The sequence below is a fragment of the Aythya ferina genome (genome assembly GCF_964211825.1).
Source record: "Aythya ferina genome assembly, chromosome: 4".
Taxonomy (NCBI): Eukaryota; Metazoa; Chordata; class Aves; order Anseriformes; family Anatidae; genus Aythya; species Aythya ferina.
In genome coordinates, this window is record NC_140300.1 from 53,480,250 (window position 1) to 53,495,059 (window position 14,810).

Genomic DNA, 14,810 nt, shown 5'->3' on the forward strand with positions numbered 1-14,810 from the left:
TCATTTTTGCATAAGTGAATAATCTGCATAAAACCTATGGGATTACTGACAGTGCATGACAGCAAAAACATATATGTAAGTCTTAGGATCAGAGCCCTGGTTACTGATTTTCCAGATACTGAAGGTACTTAGGTCTATTATTTCAGTGGCATTACATTACACTAAAATCAAGAGCAATATATGAATCTACAATCAAATGGTACTAATTTTTACAACAGTGCTGGGTAGTGTGAATCAAAGTGGTCCTTAATATGTACTAGGACCATGAATTTTCTAGCAAAGGAAAAGTATTATGTAGCAAATGCAGTCAAGACAAAATGGAAGAAGCATTTTATGGCTTGAAAAGGAGCAGATCTCAAGCCAGTTATGAAGGAACACTTGGAAGACAAAAGATTGTTCCCTCTTCCAGTCTAGTTCAGCAATCTTGTTAGGCCACATGGTATTAAGATGCTTTTGAAGAGCATGACAACTACAAACAGAATCTGCAGAGGTTTATAACAAAATACAACCTATGAAGAGGAAAGGCAGGGAAAGATCATGGATATGCTTGTTTATTATTTTGAAAGAGTTTAAGAACGATCAGAATGACTGGTTGATCAGAGGTAGCCAATAACCTCTCAATGAGAAATCACAAGGCTGGGAAATCTCTGAAGACAAATGTACTGCTATATTGAAGCACCCCAACAAATAGGAAAAACAGTTTATAAATCAAACACGCTCAGACTATTTCACAAGAAAGTAAATCACTGTATTTGTACCACTGAGCTAGAAATGTAAGCTTCCTTTTCTATATATTGTGGAAAATCAGTAAGTCATGAATGCAAGCAAACCACATATAGTGGGAAGCATTTCCTGCTAAAGCTACTCTGTTTAAAAATCAATAATACACCATTCAATAATATAAATGAATATCTTTATGAACAACAGCAGCCAGTAGTCAGCGGTCCTTTTCTCAAGGCAATTTCAAACATTTACTTCCATCCTCATCTATGCATATTCTGTTACTATTTACATTAACTTAGCAAACTACTATCCCCATAAATTCAACATGTATGTGCTTGTTAATGGTATAACCCTTATTTAAACACTATCCTTTAAAAGTTTGTCAGTTCTTTTATGCCACATGCAGGATTCAAAATGGTATTATTTACCATTATTATTATCAGTAAAAATAACTATAAAGATCTGCTCAGGGAAGTCTGCTCAGTTAAAGGTTTTTCCACAATGGACCAATCCAATGGCCCAGTAGCAGCTACTACATCCCCTTTCTCCTACAGCATCTATCTGCCGTATTTAACATTGTACTCAGGTAAGGTCTAGAAGCATGGGTCTGTTCAAAATAGCTGTAGCACCTTCTGCTCAGTTGTTCCCTGCCTCCCTATTAAAAAGGGAGCATATCAGGTGTAAGCATCCCTGAGAAAAGACTCAACCTCCACAAAGAAAGAAAAACACCATCAGAAAGAAAATAAAAACACCCCAAACTGCAGATGCTTACTAATGTGAAATGTTAAAGAATATCCCTAAGAGTCAGGACTTAATTACTGACAGAACAGAAGAGAACTAGCAATAGTGCCAGATTTCCAAAGCCTTTCCATAACCTCCAGTACAGTCTTGGAGGATTCACTCAGAGTAGCTGCAACAATGTCTTGCCCACCACAGTCCATATTCTCTTTGTTGTAACAGAGAAAATTATGACAGCATCCACTATGAACTTCTGCATGCAGATTCTAGCCTATAAATATTAAGTACAACAAAAGCATCCAACATACTGTTGGTAACCTGCACTTTATAAAAGTAGAAGAGCTTTTGAAGGTGAAGGGTTGTCTGAGATGAGATTTCTAGTAGAAAATTAGAGAAGATGGAAAGCAAGTGATTTGGTAGGTGGAAGCAGAACATGACAAGATGTATGCATTAGCTATTTTGTTCTGGAAAGGCAAGAATCGGAGCACCTTGTCATCCAAATATTGGCATGAGGACCTGGCTCCGTTAGACTTCATATATCCCCTGAGATAGACCAGATCCATGTCACCATGATCTCATGATCTTCTGCTATTTCCCTCCAGTATAAAAATTTGGAAGCCTAAATTTTTAGCTACAGCCAAACATGTTCCAGTACAGCTCACTTAAGAGTTGTAAAGAGACACCAGACTCTTCCCATGGTAGATTTCTAAAGGCTTTTAAATTGATCTAAAAGTGTGCCGTCTGCTTGCTATTGCGTATAGCCTAACAGAGTCCGAGAAGATTTGGTGGAAAATCAGGGGGTGGCAAGTTTTAATGATTTGCACACGAAAAGCTTAAGCTGATTCACCAGTAGTAGATGGTGCCACTACAGTGTGGAACCTCCCACACTGGCTACATCACCTTGCTAGGTGGGGTGTGCAGGCTGGCTTCCTTCCCCAGAGAATCTAGGCCAACAGGTCAACTGTGATCACATTACTGCAGAAGTTAAGTGATATACCCTCCTTTTCCAAGCAAGAAAGTCTTCCCTATCTCTCATAATTTTGAGTTAAGGTAAAAACAAATTTGCTCTCCCTCTTTTCCTTACCTGTGCATAAATTCAAAGTACTAAGACATTGCTTGCTGTTGCAATATTACTCATATATGCAGCTGCCATGAATGTAGCATGTTACAGGTTACTCTCAGAAGGAAAATACAAACAAGAAAACAAAAACTGTTAAGCTACACATGCTCTATTTTAAAAAGAAAATCTGAACTTATGCTTCTAATTTATTTTTTTTTAAACTTCTCAAATGATTCATTTACCAACATTAATCCACAAATGTCAATCTATTACTACTCTGATCAGAATGCTTGTGTTTGAGTTGTTTTGTACTAAAAATTAATGAATTTGATATATGATATCAACACCTTAACAGGTTTTTGGTTTTTTTTGTTTGTTTGTTTGTTTTTTCCTTCAAAGACAAAATGTAAAGATTTGGAAGCCATTTAAAAACACACCACATCAAAACACAAGTTCTGTGCATAAAGTGCCAGAATTCCCATTAAGGTCTTCTACACGTCTGGTCTGAAAGACTAAATGTATCTTTCATTCTTTCTAGTCAAATACTGTCTTCCAATCTTTCCATAGCATTTTCAAGCTTCTGAATCCCTTCAAAGGTGTTTCAAGTCAAGCCTCTTTTTCCTTCCCTTTTTCCATCATACCGCCTCACTTTAACCTCTACCAGCATAATTACCTCTTCTTCTTTCCCCACTGTGCCTTAATACAAAGCAATCCCTGCTTAATCACTTTGCTATGCTACTATACTGTCTTCCTTCATATTTCTCCATAATGTGTGATTTAATTCATAAATTACCTATGGAAAAATCACCCTGTTGCAGTTAGAGGAGTGGGATGTGAGCAGCTATGACTTGCTTAATAAAGATTAAAACTCCAGATCACCTAAGATTCTTGTACTTTATTATAACCCTCTCCTTCAGTCCCTCATGTAGTACTTGTTTTGATTTCTTCTGCGAACATGTAATACAAGACGCTGTAGGATTTCATTTTCATGCATTCCAGATGCTAAAAAGAAAAGGGTTCCAGAGAAACAGAAAAGCAGGACAGTAACCTCAAAGATCTTTGGTTTTGGTTTTGTTTATGAATAGGAAAAAGAAAAACAAAACATTCTTTGGGGTACAAATGGGAAGATACTAAGAAGTGAGGGATACTTATTGGAGCTGCAAATACTATACTTTGAGTTTTATTTATACTCCAGCAGTAGCACCTTCCTGAAAAGGTATATACCAAAACTGCAGCAAATGCACCTTCTGCTAAAAAGCCTGAAGTCACAAGTGCAGCAAATAGCTTCCCTCACACCCCAGTTAAAATGACAGATTTTTGCTAAAATTGATACTGACTTTAATAATTCATTTATTTCACTGATGTATTGTTATCACCACCAGGGAACAAAAAACAAAACTACTAGAAACCTCTACTATGTGAACCAAATGAAAATTCTTCAGAAACTGTTCAAGTGCAAATATCAGGAGTATTATAAATGCAAACAGAAAAATAAATTCTTGTACTCAGTAGTAGCTGATGATTTTCTACTTCCTACACCATATGAGACTTAACAGGAAAGACCAGATTCTCACCAGTTGCAGAAGACAGATTGAAAAATCACATTGGTAAAATTGTTTAAAGTGCTGATCAGAAATGAAGGCATAGTCAGAATATAAAATTAATAATTTTAGATATATCAATTCCATTTAGCGCCTAACCACCAAACTGAATCTAATTTATTTTTGCTATATGTGAAGATTTTTGTCATAATTAAATGCCGATTTTTTTCAGAGTAATTAGAAAAAGAGCATACTGGTTTTCCCCCAATTGTGGTGCAAAATCGTGCAAAGTTTTGCACAGATTTATAGTACTATTTTGATACTGTATCTTTTAAACAATTGGTTTAAATTAGACATTTGGAATACATTTGACACTTTTTTCTAAACATTTGCATATCTTTCATATGAAAGAACTTTCTTCTAAAATAGCTTATTTATGAAGTTGACACATAAGTGTCAAAATTACCAAGAAGTCTTAAATTCTCACACACTGAAAGAAAGATTCATTTGAATACTTTTGCCCTGTAAGAATTCATAGAAAAGTACAATTAGGTCATATTAATGCTGGATTTTCATGTCTATGACTAGTATCACATTAAGTCAGTAAGAAATACTGTTTTCTGCTATTAAGAGAGACACTTCAATGTTAAAGATTAAATAAACAAGGAAGACTAAATTTATTTCCATCATTGATTATCTGTGGATAACAGCACAATTTATTGAATAACAACAGATATTCAAATTACAGCTCCTAACATAAGAATCTTAAGTAATGTATCCAGTAGTTATCACATTAAAGGAGAATAACGTACAATTTTAGAACAATTAATTCCAAATTCATATTGAATGATGTCATGGCATTTTTATTTAATAAAAATAATTGATTAACCACTAAGGAGTATTAATCAAGAAATATAATGAGTGACTTTGCCAGATGCTAAAATTTTCTTCCATATTTAACATTGATTAAGAAGGAAAATTACTCTGTTAGTGGCTTTGCAATTGTCAAGTGAGTATTTTATCTGACTCTTACCATACACACACATACATTTTTAAGAGCAGGTTAATAAATATGTTGAAAGTTAAGACCATGCTACTCTGAAGGAACCTGTAAAAATACAGCCTGAACACAAGCTTAGATCTTAAAACATATTCCCAAAGGAAAGAGAAATTGACCTCTGCCCATCAGGTTTTCTTCAAGAAGCAGTGCAAATCCACGTTTTGAATGAAAAACATCACCTGGCAAAATTCTTGTACTTGCTACTTATAAGACCAAATTAAATATATATATATATATAAAAGTTTCAAAATTACTTGTAAAACTGATTATAGTTCAGAGGTCCTAGAAGGCCAAACAGAGTGCTAATAACATAAGAATCTAACTGAAGATACAAGAGTGGCTCACACTTGTTTAGCATTTACATTACAAGATGGAAATTAACTCTTTGGTTTTATTTACAAATATAGGCACCCACAAAAATCAAAGTGCCAAATATTGTGATTTGTTCATTTTTGTTTTAACCTACTTAAGAGCAGTAGTCAAATGAAAAACTGGATGACAACTCTCTTTCAGAAGTAAAAAGATTTAAAAGACTAACTTGCAAAGGATGTCAGCAATGGTTTGACTATTTCTACTGTTATTTTATTTCTGAATAGGAAATAAAAGTCACTTTCAGCATGTTTATATTATCCTACTAATTCACTCCATATACCAGAGTAAAAGGAAGCAGTTAACCTCTTTCTCATGACTTTCTCATGAAACCTCTTTCTCATGACTTTCTCATGAAACAGAGTATGTGTGTACACACTAATGAGATAGCACCCTAGACTCCATGACATTCTTCTGAAACTGCTTAAAGCTCTCCTTCACTGGCATGCTGTGGACCAAACCAAAAGAGCTTTGGTAATAGACTGCAAATCCACTGAGATCACTAATTCAGACCAAATGCTAACTCACTAATTCTAGTATACAACCATTACCTGTCACAATAAGATTATGTACTTCTTCTCTATGCTACCAGTGTAACCTTTTCCATCTGTGTCAGGTATGCTACAGCCAAGAAAGCTAAAATAAAATCATCTCTTCCCTGTGCTTGCTGCTATGCAAACATAGATGCTCTGTCCATTCCCAATAGTTTATTTTATAAAGGAATTCAAACTACTAAAGTTATGGATGAGCCATAAAAAAGCATATTTGTTTTCAAGTGGTGTATATTTTGCTGTGCTATAGATTTTTTTTTCTCCTGAAATAGATATGTAGTGAGAATAACTCTAAACTCCACACTGCTAAGTGCCACACAATGCAAAAATTACAGTGCCTGCCCTCTGAAGTTTTCTATCATGGTGAATGACTGGGGTGGGGAACATCATTGCACTCAGTGCTTTCGTGGAGGGAGGACCTGTTCTGCAGGAGCTGGAGCTTTTTCCACATAGCATAGCTGACAGTTTGACGTCATTGTCTTTCAGACACTGGCAGTTGAGACCTACCACTAACACACATGCTAATTTATGCATGAGATTTTCAAAATTAGCATGCATCCCTAAAGACATGACTTAAACTTATGCTTCTAAGTCGACCTGATCATTTCTGAATAATAAGCCAGTCACCAAAATTACAGGCTTTAGTTATCTTGGATTATCCAGACAGCAAATTTGCAATCAAAGTTATAGTTCCTAGGCATGAAGCATAATGTCAGTGTTATGGAAATTGTTAACAAGTTGATATTTCTGAGATGTTGTGACTTTTTACTTTCTTAGAATATTTTAGCATTTTTAGCATATTGTAGCACACAGTTCATCCAGACTTTCTATGCACCTTCATTTCTTGGACAGCTACAGATAGCTGACTAGAAAATATATTTGAAACGTCCTCCCTGACCTGCACTGTCTTACAAACCAAAAAAAGTGATACCAACAAAGGAAAAAAAAAAAAAGAAAGTCCAATACTTTAAAGCAGAAGTATAAATACAGATTATACGTGGTTTAGATTTTAACAGTCTCACACATGAAAACTGCTGGACAACAGCATTATTTCAGCATTATTTCCATTTACCAAATGAAGGATACTGATGCAAAAAGAAACAACATTTTCCAAGGCCAATATAAGGAAATATCGGTGGAAAAAAAATAGGTCACTTTCTGATTTCTGATCCTTATTTGAACTGTATCATTTCCAGTAGTGCATTATTTACAGAAACAAGATGTGATACATTCCCCAGCTGACAATTTTACAAGTTAAAGCCATAAACAAATTGTAAGTGTTAAACGCTAGAATGTACAGAGATTGTGTAAGACAGAAAATCATTATTTGGAATCACTATGGTAAGAATTATGTTTTCACATATCAATATCTTATTGCATAACATACTGTAAAATAACAAGACTCCCGAAACTGCAAGGCTTTTATTAGAACTATCGTTATCATATTTATGAAATGCATCAAACTATTCACTTTCATCATGGCTGCTAGGAAGACGTAATGCTGTTCAGTGGGAGGTTCAAAACATCTGCTGTGAAGAGCACAGGAGTTGGTAAGCAGTGGCAATTTACACTCCCATTGATTTTGTAGGAAGCAGAGAAGGAAGAAAGAAACAAACAGTTCCACTCAAAATGGCAGAAGGATGAAAATCAGAACATAGGAATTAAAGTTCTTAGGGCACTATAGTCAGAAGAACTAGTCTGGAACTATACTAAAGATATCAGTAAAACACATAATAGATAGATTATGCTAAGTAAAAGCAGAAAACAGGCACTATGAGAGGGGAGTATCAAGTAGTCAACAGTCAACACTTTTCAAGTACAAAAGTTCAAACCTTAAAGGGATCCATGATTTCATGATCATCCCCTATACTTTGCTAAAATTCCAACATCTGCATTCAAGCATCCCCCCATATTTATTTCTCAGGAATTTTTCTTTTTGATCCTAAACCATACATTTTCTTCAAACTCTAAATACATTTTAAAAGTCATCAGAATCCAAAGTAGGAACACGACAGGTTGAAATGACAGGTTCACAAATATGGTGACAGCAACTAAGCAGTACCCCCTTCCACACCAGTAAGGAAGAAATATAATTTGTCAGCTCTTATCATTCTCTTGTCACTGTCCATGATGACAGCTGGGTACCAATAAAGGGGAAAAAAGGCGAAACACATGGCTTTGTAAATGGGAAGGGGGGTGCAGGGGAGGCAGAATAAGTAGTGTTAGCTGTTGTAATCACACTATTAATCACACCATTTTGCCTGGCTATTTGGTCATTCAACTGCTTACCATATGAACAATGAGGACACAGTTCATCAATAACATGTGCTTTTAATATACAAATTGATTCATTTTTTTTCTCTGATTTTTCCCCCCATTAGGATTTAGAAACTTTGCATTTCACACTGTTTATTCAGGCAATAACAATGAAACATTTTGATTCAGTGATCAAACAGTTGGATTTACTTGTTCTAAAGAGAAAAAAAAAAGTCTTTCAGACTTAAAAAAAAAAAAAAAGCATTTCTTCAATTTCTAAATGAAAACCTAAGTAATTCAAACATGTAATGAAAGCACTGATTTTATATGCAGAAAAGTTTTATTTTCCCATTAAGTCTGCTATTTGCAAATAAAATTTAACCGAAGGAACTGCTGAAATCACCTGCAGATACTAATCTATTTATATATAAGTATGCATGCACCAAGGGTGCAGATTTACCCTTAGTGTTCTCTTTATATGTACCGTGCATCTATACAAAATTAAGAGCATAAACAATCCAAAGCTGTATTCTGTCTAAATGGGTCACTTATAATGAGAAAGCATGACATTTACATGTAGCAAGCAGATTGATCAGGGAGTAGAAAACAGAGTATGTCATCAGCTCAGAAAAATATGCCTTTGCAGGCAATTTATATTAACCACCTTGGTGAGTTCTTAAATCCTCCTCAGAAATGGAAATAAATGTAAAATGAAGAACATACATGATTTAATGTAGCAAATATTCATCAGGATTACCCTTTGTGCTTGCACTAAAGTGAAAGGAGAAGAAAAAAATCTTGATTCCTTTGACTGTAATGCTTCTTGTACAGAATAGCATTTAAGTATAGGGACATTATGAACACTGTTTTTCAGAGATTCACAAATTAATAAACAATCGGCAATAACCTTAAATTGCATCTTTAAGTGCTGACATCCCCTTGTGTTCAGTTATTATCAACTTGACTAGAAACCTTAGAACAGAAATGCTCTGAATGTGCTACGTACATCTTGCTAAAGCAATTTCAGCTGCAATGTGCAAAATGAAATTCAACAAGATCCAAATTTGCACAATGTAAATAGCAAAGCTGCTTCAACACATAGTAAAACAAAAGTGGAAAAAATGCAGAGAGAAATATCAGTACTGCCTAACTATATACAACATATATCCCATGTCTTTGTTCAGACTGGATTCTCATTCAAGGTGTAAATACTGGTTACATTGTTAGATATTCAACAGCAACTAGCTCCAAATATTGTGTGAGTAGCTCTCTCATAGTTCACACTAGGCTCCCTTGACCCAGCCAGACAAGCGTGAAAACATGAAATAAATGAAGGTTAACAAAGACTGGTCTGGCAGGCAGTCTGCACCAAATGCTTGCAAAATTATAAGTATAAATGTGAAATTTGATGTTTAGATCTGTTTAATATTAAATATAAGATGACAATCACTATATTAATGCTAGGTGCTACTGCAGAGAGATAAATGAACGTAAGTGATACAGGGGAAAAAAAAAAAAGGCAACCTTTCCCCATCTGCCACATAAGGATATTCACTAACCTTACAGCATGCTGCTAAAGCAAACAAGGAACTGCAAAATAATTATCTCCTCACAAACAGAAAGCAATTTTATCACAATACCTTTCTGTGTTTGTCCCTCTTCCATATTCTCTTCCATGGCTACCTTTCTTCACTAGAAACAGCTACACAGAATTAATCAAAAGCTTCAGTCAGATGTAGGAAAAAGTGTGGATTTTTTTTTCCCTGGGAAGCTCCAACAGCAGAGGCTTAGGCAAGTCCTCAGAGCTTAGCTAAGGCTCCCTCACTCTCCTTGTTTGCTTGGAGACGGGCTGTCAAGTGTAATTTCATTCAAATTACTCTTCCGTGAAGATTATCAATTTTTCTTCTCAAAGCTGCCCATTGTGTACCACTGTAAGCAGGTATTCAAATGAACAGCCTGTGAATTTTGGGGGAAAATTTGGTCTGAGCCCTTATGGCAATGACACCGATTTGTAAACCTCACTTTGCATATAAAATGGAGAAAAGAGATTGAGGTTTGCATTGAAATCTGTGTTTTAAATTGGAAACAGACTGTACTGAGAACAGATGGAGGGGTGCCCTCTTAACGTGAAGCAGACCACCAACCCATAATTCCCCCTATTTGCTACAGAAGTGGGAAAGCCCAGATGCCTGTGGGTTCTTTATGCTGTATTACTTGTCTGTCTTTCTCTCTCTCTCTCTTTCTCCCTCCCTCCCTCTCCCCTCCCGTATCAGCACATTTAAGAATAATACGACTCTTCATTTCCCCCTTCTCACATATCGATATCATCTGGAACTAAAAACAAATGTACACTATTACACTTATTTTTTAATATCCTAGAAAACCTCTCTATAAGACTATCATTTTGTACGCATGTGGGTGTTTATACACACATGCAAGCACAATTTAGTACGATATTAATCACTGCAAATTATATGCACCCCATATATTATTTGTCATCAATGTTGCAATAAAAAGGAATTCGGTGGTGGCTCAAATTTAAAACAACGCTTGCACCAATTCTTTCTCTGATTGCTAATATCCAAAATTATCCGTACACTTGAATTCCCTGTTAAAAAATTGGACCTTCTTAAAATGGTGAAGCACCACATGTGTGAGTGTACATGAGGAAGCACATAGAAATATGCACAGTTATGAATTTACTCAGGAAAATCATAGGTTAAATACACTGTGAGGGCACCTACTCATTTGGGGAGCTCTGCAGTCTGATTTGGAATGCAAATTGGACACTGCAGTCTAGCAATAAATTAGCATTTTTGTACCTTAGTCTATGGGTAATGTAACATTTTTAAAGTCTCATCATTTCACCAAAACTGCAATGAGAACACAATTTACACTTTTTCTGTAGAATTTGCACTTCTCATCCTTCCGGGGAAAAATGTGATTAAAACTTACCCACAAATAAAAACTACTATGGCTGAAAATTCCTATTTACATATAAATGATAACTTTCTCATTCATTTTCTTCATGCTGCCTAAATAGAAGGAAGCAATAGGTCAATCTATGTCACTAAACAAAAAAAAAAAAAAAAAAAAAGTTTTGGATAAATTTGATATATAAACCTGTTAAAAATGATTCATACCAGAATAATTTCTATATATTAAGTTACATTTCTATATATAAATTAAATAATTAATGCATAGTTATTTAGTCAGCCAGTGCATTTTCTACCCCTCTTTTCCCCTCTTAACTGACCTTTCTAGGCTTCTATTTTCTGGACTAATTGAAGAACAATGTAGTTTTAGCACTCAGATCTAATTGATTGTCTCGAACTTAACACATCGACACTGCCTATACACATGGAAGTGCTCTGACATCATAGCATCTCGGTGTCTTCCCCCTTTCTAGGAATAATTTGAATAATTTGTTCATTCAGATTAAATATATATACATATATATTTATTTTTTTTAAGAGAAGATCTGTGCAAATCTCCCCTGCTATAGAAGTGACATTTACCTCAATCTCTCCAGCCCCTCACCTCTTTTGGGAAAATAATAATAATAATAATAATAATAATAATAATAATAATAATAATAATATCTCTCTATACACACACACATATATGTGTGTGTGTGTATAGAGAGATATTATAGTATGTATATATTAGCGTATATATATATATTATATATATATTAGTGTATATATATATATATATAAGATCATATGTGTAGTCATATGTGCATATATATGATCTGACAGAATCCTGGGTTTGGAAAAAATGAGGAGTTTTGTAGAGAAACAAAGAGGAATGGAGGAACTTGTCTCGAGAAGAGAACAAGTCTAGAAGACAACATGACTTTTATTCCCTCTCTGCACTGCATTCTTTTAATCCCATACACATGCAAAACACAAACATCCACTAACTTAAACAATGTTACTGGCACTTTTTCATGCATTTTCTTACATAAATATTAGTAAATCTTCATATTTACAAAAAGTCTGGAGAATATTTTTATTATGCTGGTACTTTCTTCTAGAGTTTGTTTCCTGTTGGTAGTACCAAATACTGAGATAACCAACATCTTTAACAGGGATGTTTGCAATAATTGAATCTATAGGTTGCTTATGACACCAAATAGCCTTGTTCCTTTACACAATTGTATAATGATTTATTGTTTACATTTTAAAAGCATCCAAAATAGAAAATAGGCTAGAAAGACTAATTGGAAGAGGATACAACATATATCTGTATAATCATGAGTGACATAGGAAGGGCAAATAAGAAAAACTTGTTTTAGTTCAATAAAGGGAGAGGGCTGAAAAAAAAAAAAAAAAAAAAAAAAGGAGACAGAAGAAAAGAAAGGTGTAGTAACACAGCATGTAGTTAAACTGTGGACATTGTTGCAGCAGGGTACAGTGGTAAAAAAAAAAAAAAAAAAAAAAAAAAAAAAGAGAGAAATGAGAATCTGGATCACAAAAAATCACAGATCTGAAGATGCACCTCTGGATCAGAAGATCCCTGAGGCGCCAGCTATTGGATGGTAGAGAAATATTTTGTAGAAAAAAAATATATATATTATTTGTCCTGTATTACTTCCAGGAGTATCTGCATTGGGACACAAGAAGATGAAATGCTGGGTTAAGTGAATCCTTGATCTAGTTCCTGTATTCATTTTCATATCAGGTTCACACACACCTTGATTTTTATGATGGGACTTTTCACTTCCTAAAAAGACTGCATTTTTGTATCAAAAGTTAAGCTGAAATCACAGTGACTGGTGAAGCAAAACTCAGCACTGTCAAATAATGGCTTTGAGGTGTGTTTTTTTCCCCCTTGCAATGATCAATTTTTCTGTACATATATTAATACAATAATGGCACTAAGAGCTTCACCTGGTAAAGATCAAATCCTCCAAACTACATGAGTGTTGAAGCTCCTTCTTAAGAGGACTCTGATAAGTTTCAGGTGTTATTAACTGCCATCCATACAGAGAGAGAGATTTTATATCAGCTTCCTTCACATTTAGCTGCATTTTATTGACATATTCACTGTACAACATAAGTCTTTCTTTCTAGACATGTAAGAACTGTTCTGAGAACCTTTGCAGGTGAAATTATGACTAGGTGTTAATCCTAAATCAAACAGCAGAAGAGTTCTGCAAGCATTAAGAGTAACAACAAAAAACAGAAAATGCTAACTTTATGCAACTAAGGTATATCAACAGAGACTTTCATTCTTCATTGTATTGTGAAAATCGTTTGCCACTAGTGATGTACAAGGTACATTAAAACCATAACCAGAAACCACCCAAAGCTGCTAGCTTCCTCTTGCTGGGCATGCTTCTGGTGTGGAAAGAAGTTATTTTGGTAGGAACTGCAGATGACTGCCTAAAATTCCTTCCTAGTATGAGATGAGATTACTGGTGCAAGTGATCATTGGACACCCATGCCATGTGTAAGCAGCAAAGCAAGACAGAACATCCAACCGTATAATGAGACTAAATAAACAGTTAATCAAGAGAATAATTGGAAGCTGATGACATTAACAGATCCCCTGGTATCCATTATGATATTATGAAATGTGGTTGAGCACTTACAGCTTTAAACAGCATGACAAGACACCTGACTTTTACTCCCAGTTTTATATGGCCTACAAATCAGTTTATCACTCCATCCCTTAATCCTATTGATTTCCAACTACATAATAAGAATAATGCTGTGGTGCAATGATGTCTTGATCAACACATGAAAATATTATTTAAAAAGCATGATGTTATTTATGTTGCTAATACCGCTACCTCAATAACCGAGAAAGAAAAATCAAAAGCCAGCTAGAGTTATCCCAGCTGCATTGTAGCACCTTGCCCATGACTGCATGAGCAAGTTGCAAAGTTTAGCTGGATGGATCTGGGGAGTGAAGCAATACCAGTTCTGCCCATTTCAGGGGAACTAACTTCAGACTAACTCCAGACTGGTCCCATGGATTCATTGCCCCTAAGGTGTTAAGAGGTATTAAGTACGCTCCTGAAAAGCATGCTCTGATTTTATTATATGAAAAACAATCTAATTTATGGTCTCAGAGGACATTCCATGATACGAGCCCAAATACAGCAGGTGGAGAAAATCAGGGCTTTCATTTTGAAAACTCACTCCTGATGTGAATCAAAACACTAACACAGATACACGTGTAGTAGTTATTTTATGAAAATTAGGCATCAGCTTAGGGAAATCTGTGAAAGTCTCACAGAATAATTAAAATGTAATGATCAAATTTGATATTTAGAGTGTGCCACAATTAATATTCCTATTTTTGTATTCAAAATATTAGTATAACTATAAAATACTTTAACAAGAGATTTCATGTTTGGATACCCAACAGAGTAGATTTAGTGGAAGCACTGAAAACTTTAAGATTTGTCCAATTACACATTCTAGGATGCCAATTTCTTATCTACAACTTCACAATGTACTTGTCAAATAAATAGCACACAGTCCATCCCAGAGTTTAAC

The 14,810-nt window shown here is 34.9% G+C and overlaps 1 protein-coding gene across 1 annotated transcript in view; it reads right to left on the minus strand.

Moving 5' to 3' along the window:
- GPM6A (glycoprotein M6A) overlaps positions 1-10,109 on the minus strand; it is a 109,934-nt gene extending 99,825 nt beyond the window's left edge. Inside the window, exon 1 of the mRNA XM_084516593.1 lies at positions 9,939-10,109. Coding sequence (XP_084372719.1) covers positions 9,939-9,975 — 37 coding nt within the window. The 5' untranslated portion in view covers positions 9,976-10,109. The remainder of the gene's footprint in view (positions 1-9,938) is intronic.
- Positions 10,110-14,810: the final 4,701 nt, after the last annotated feature.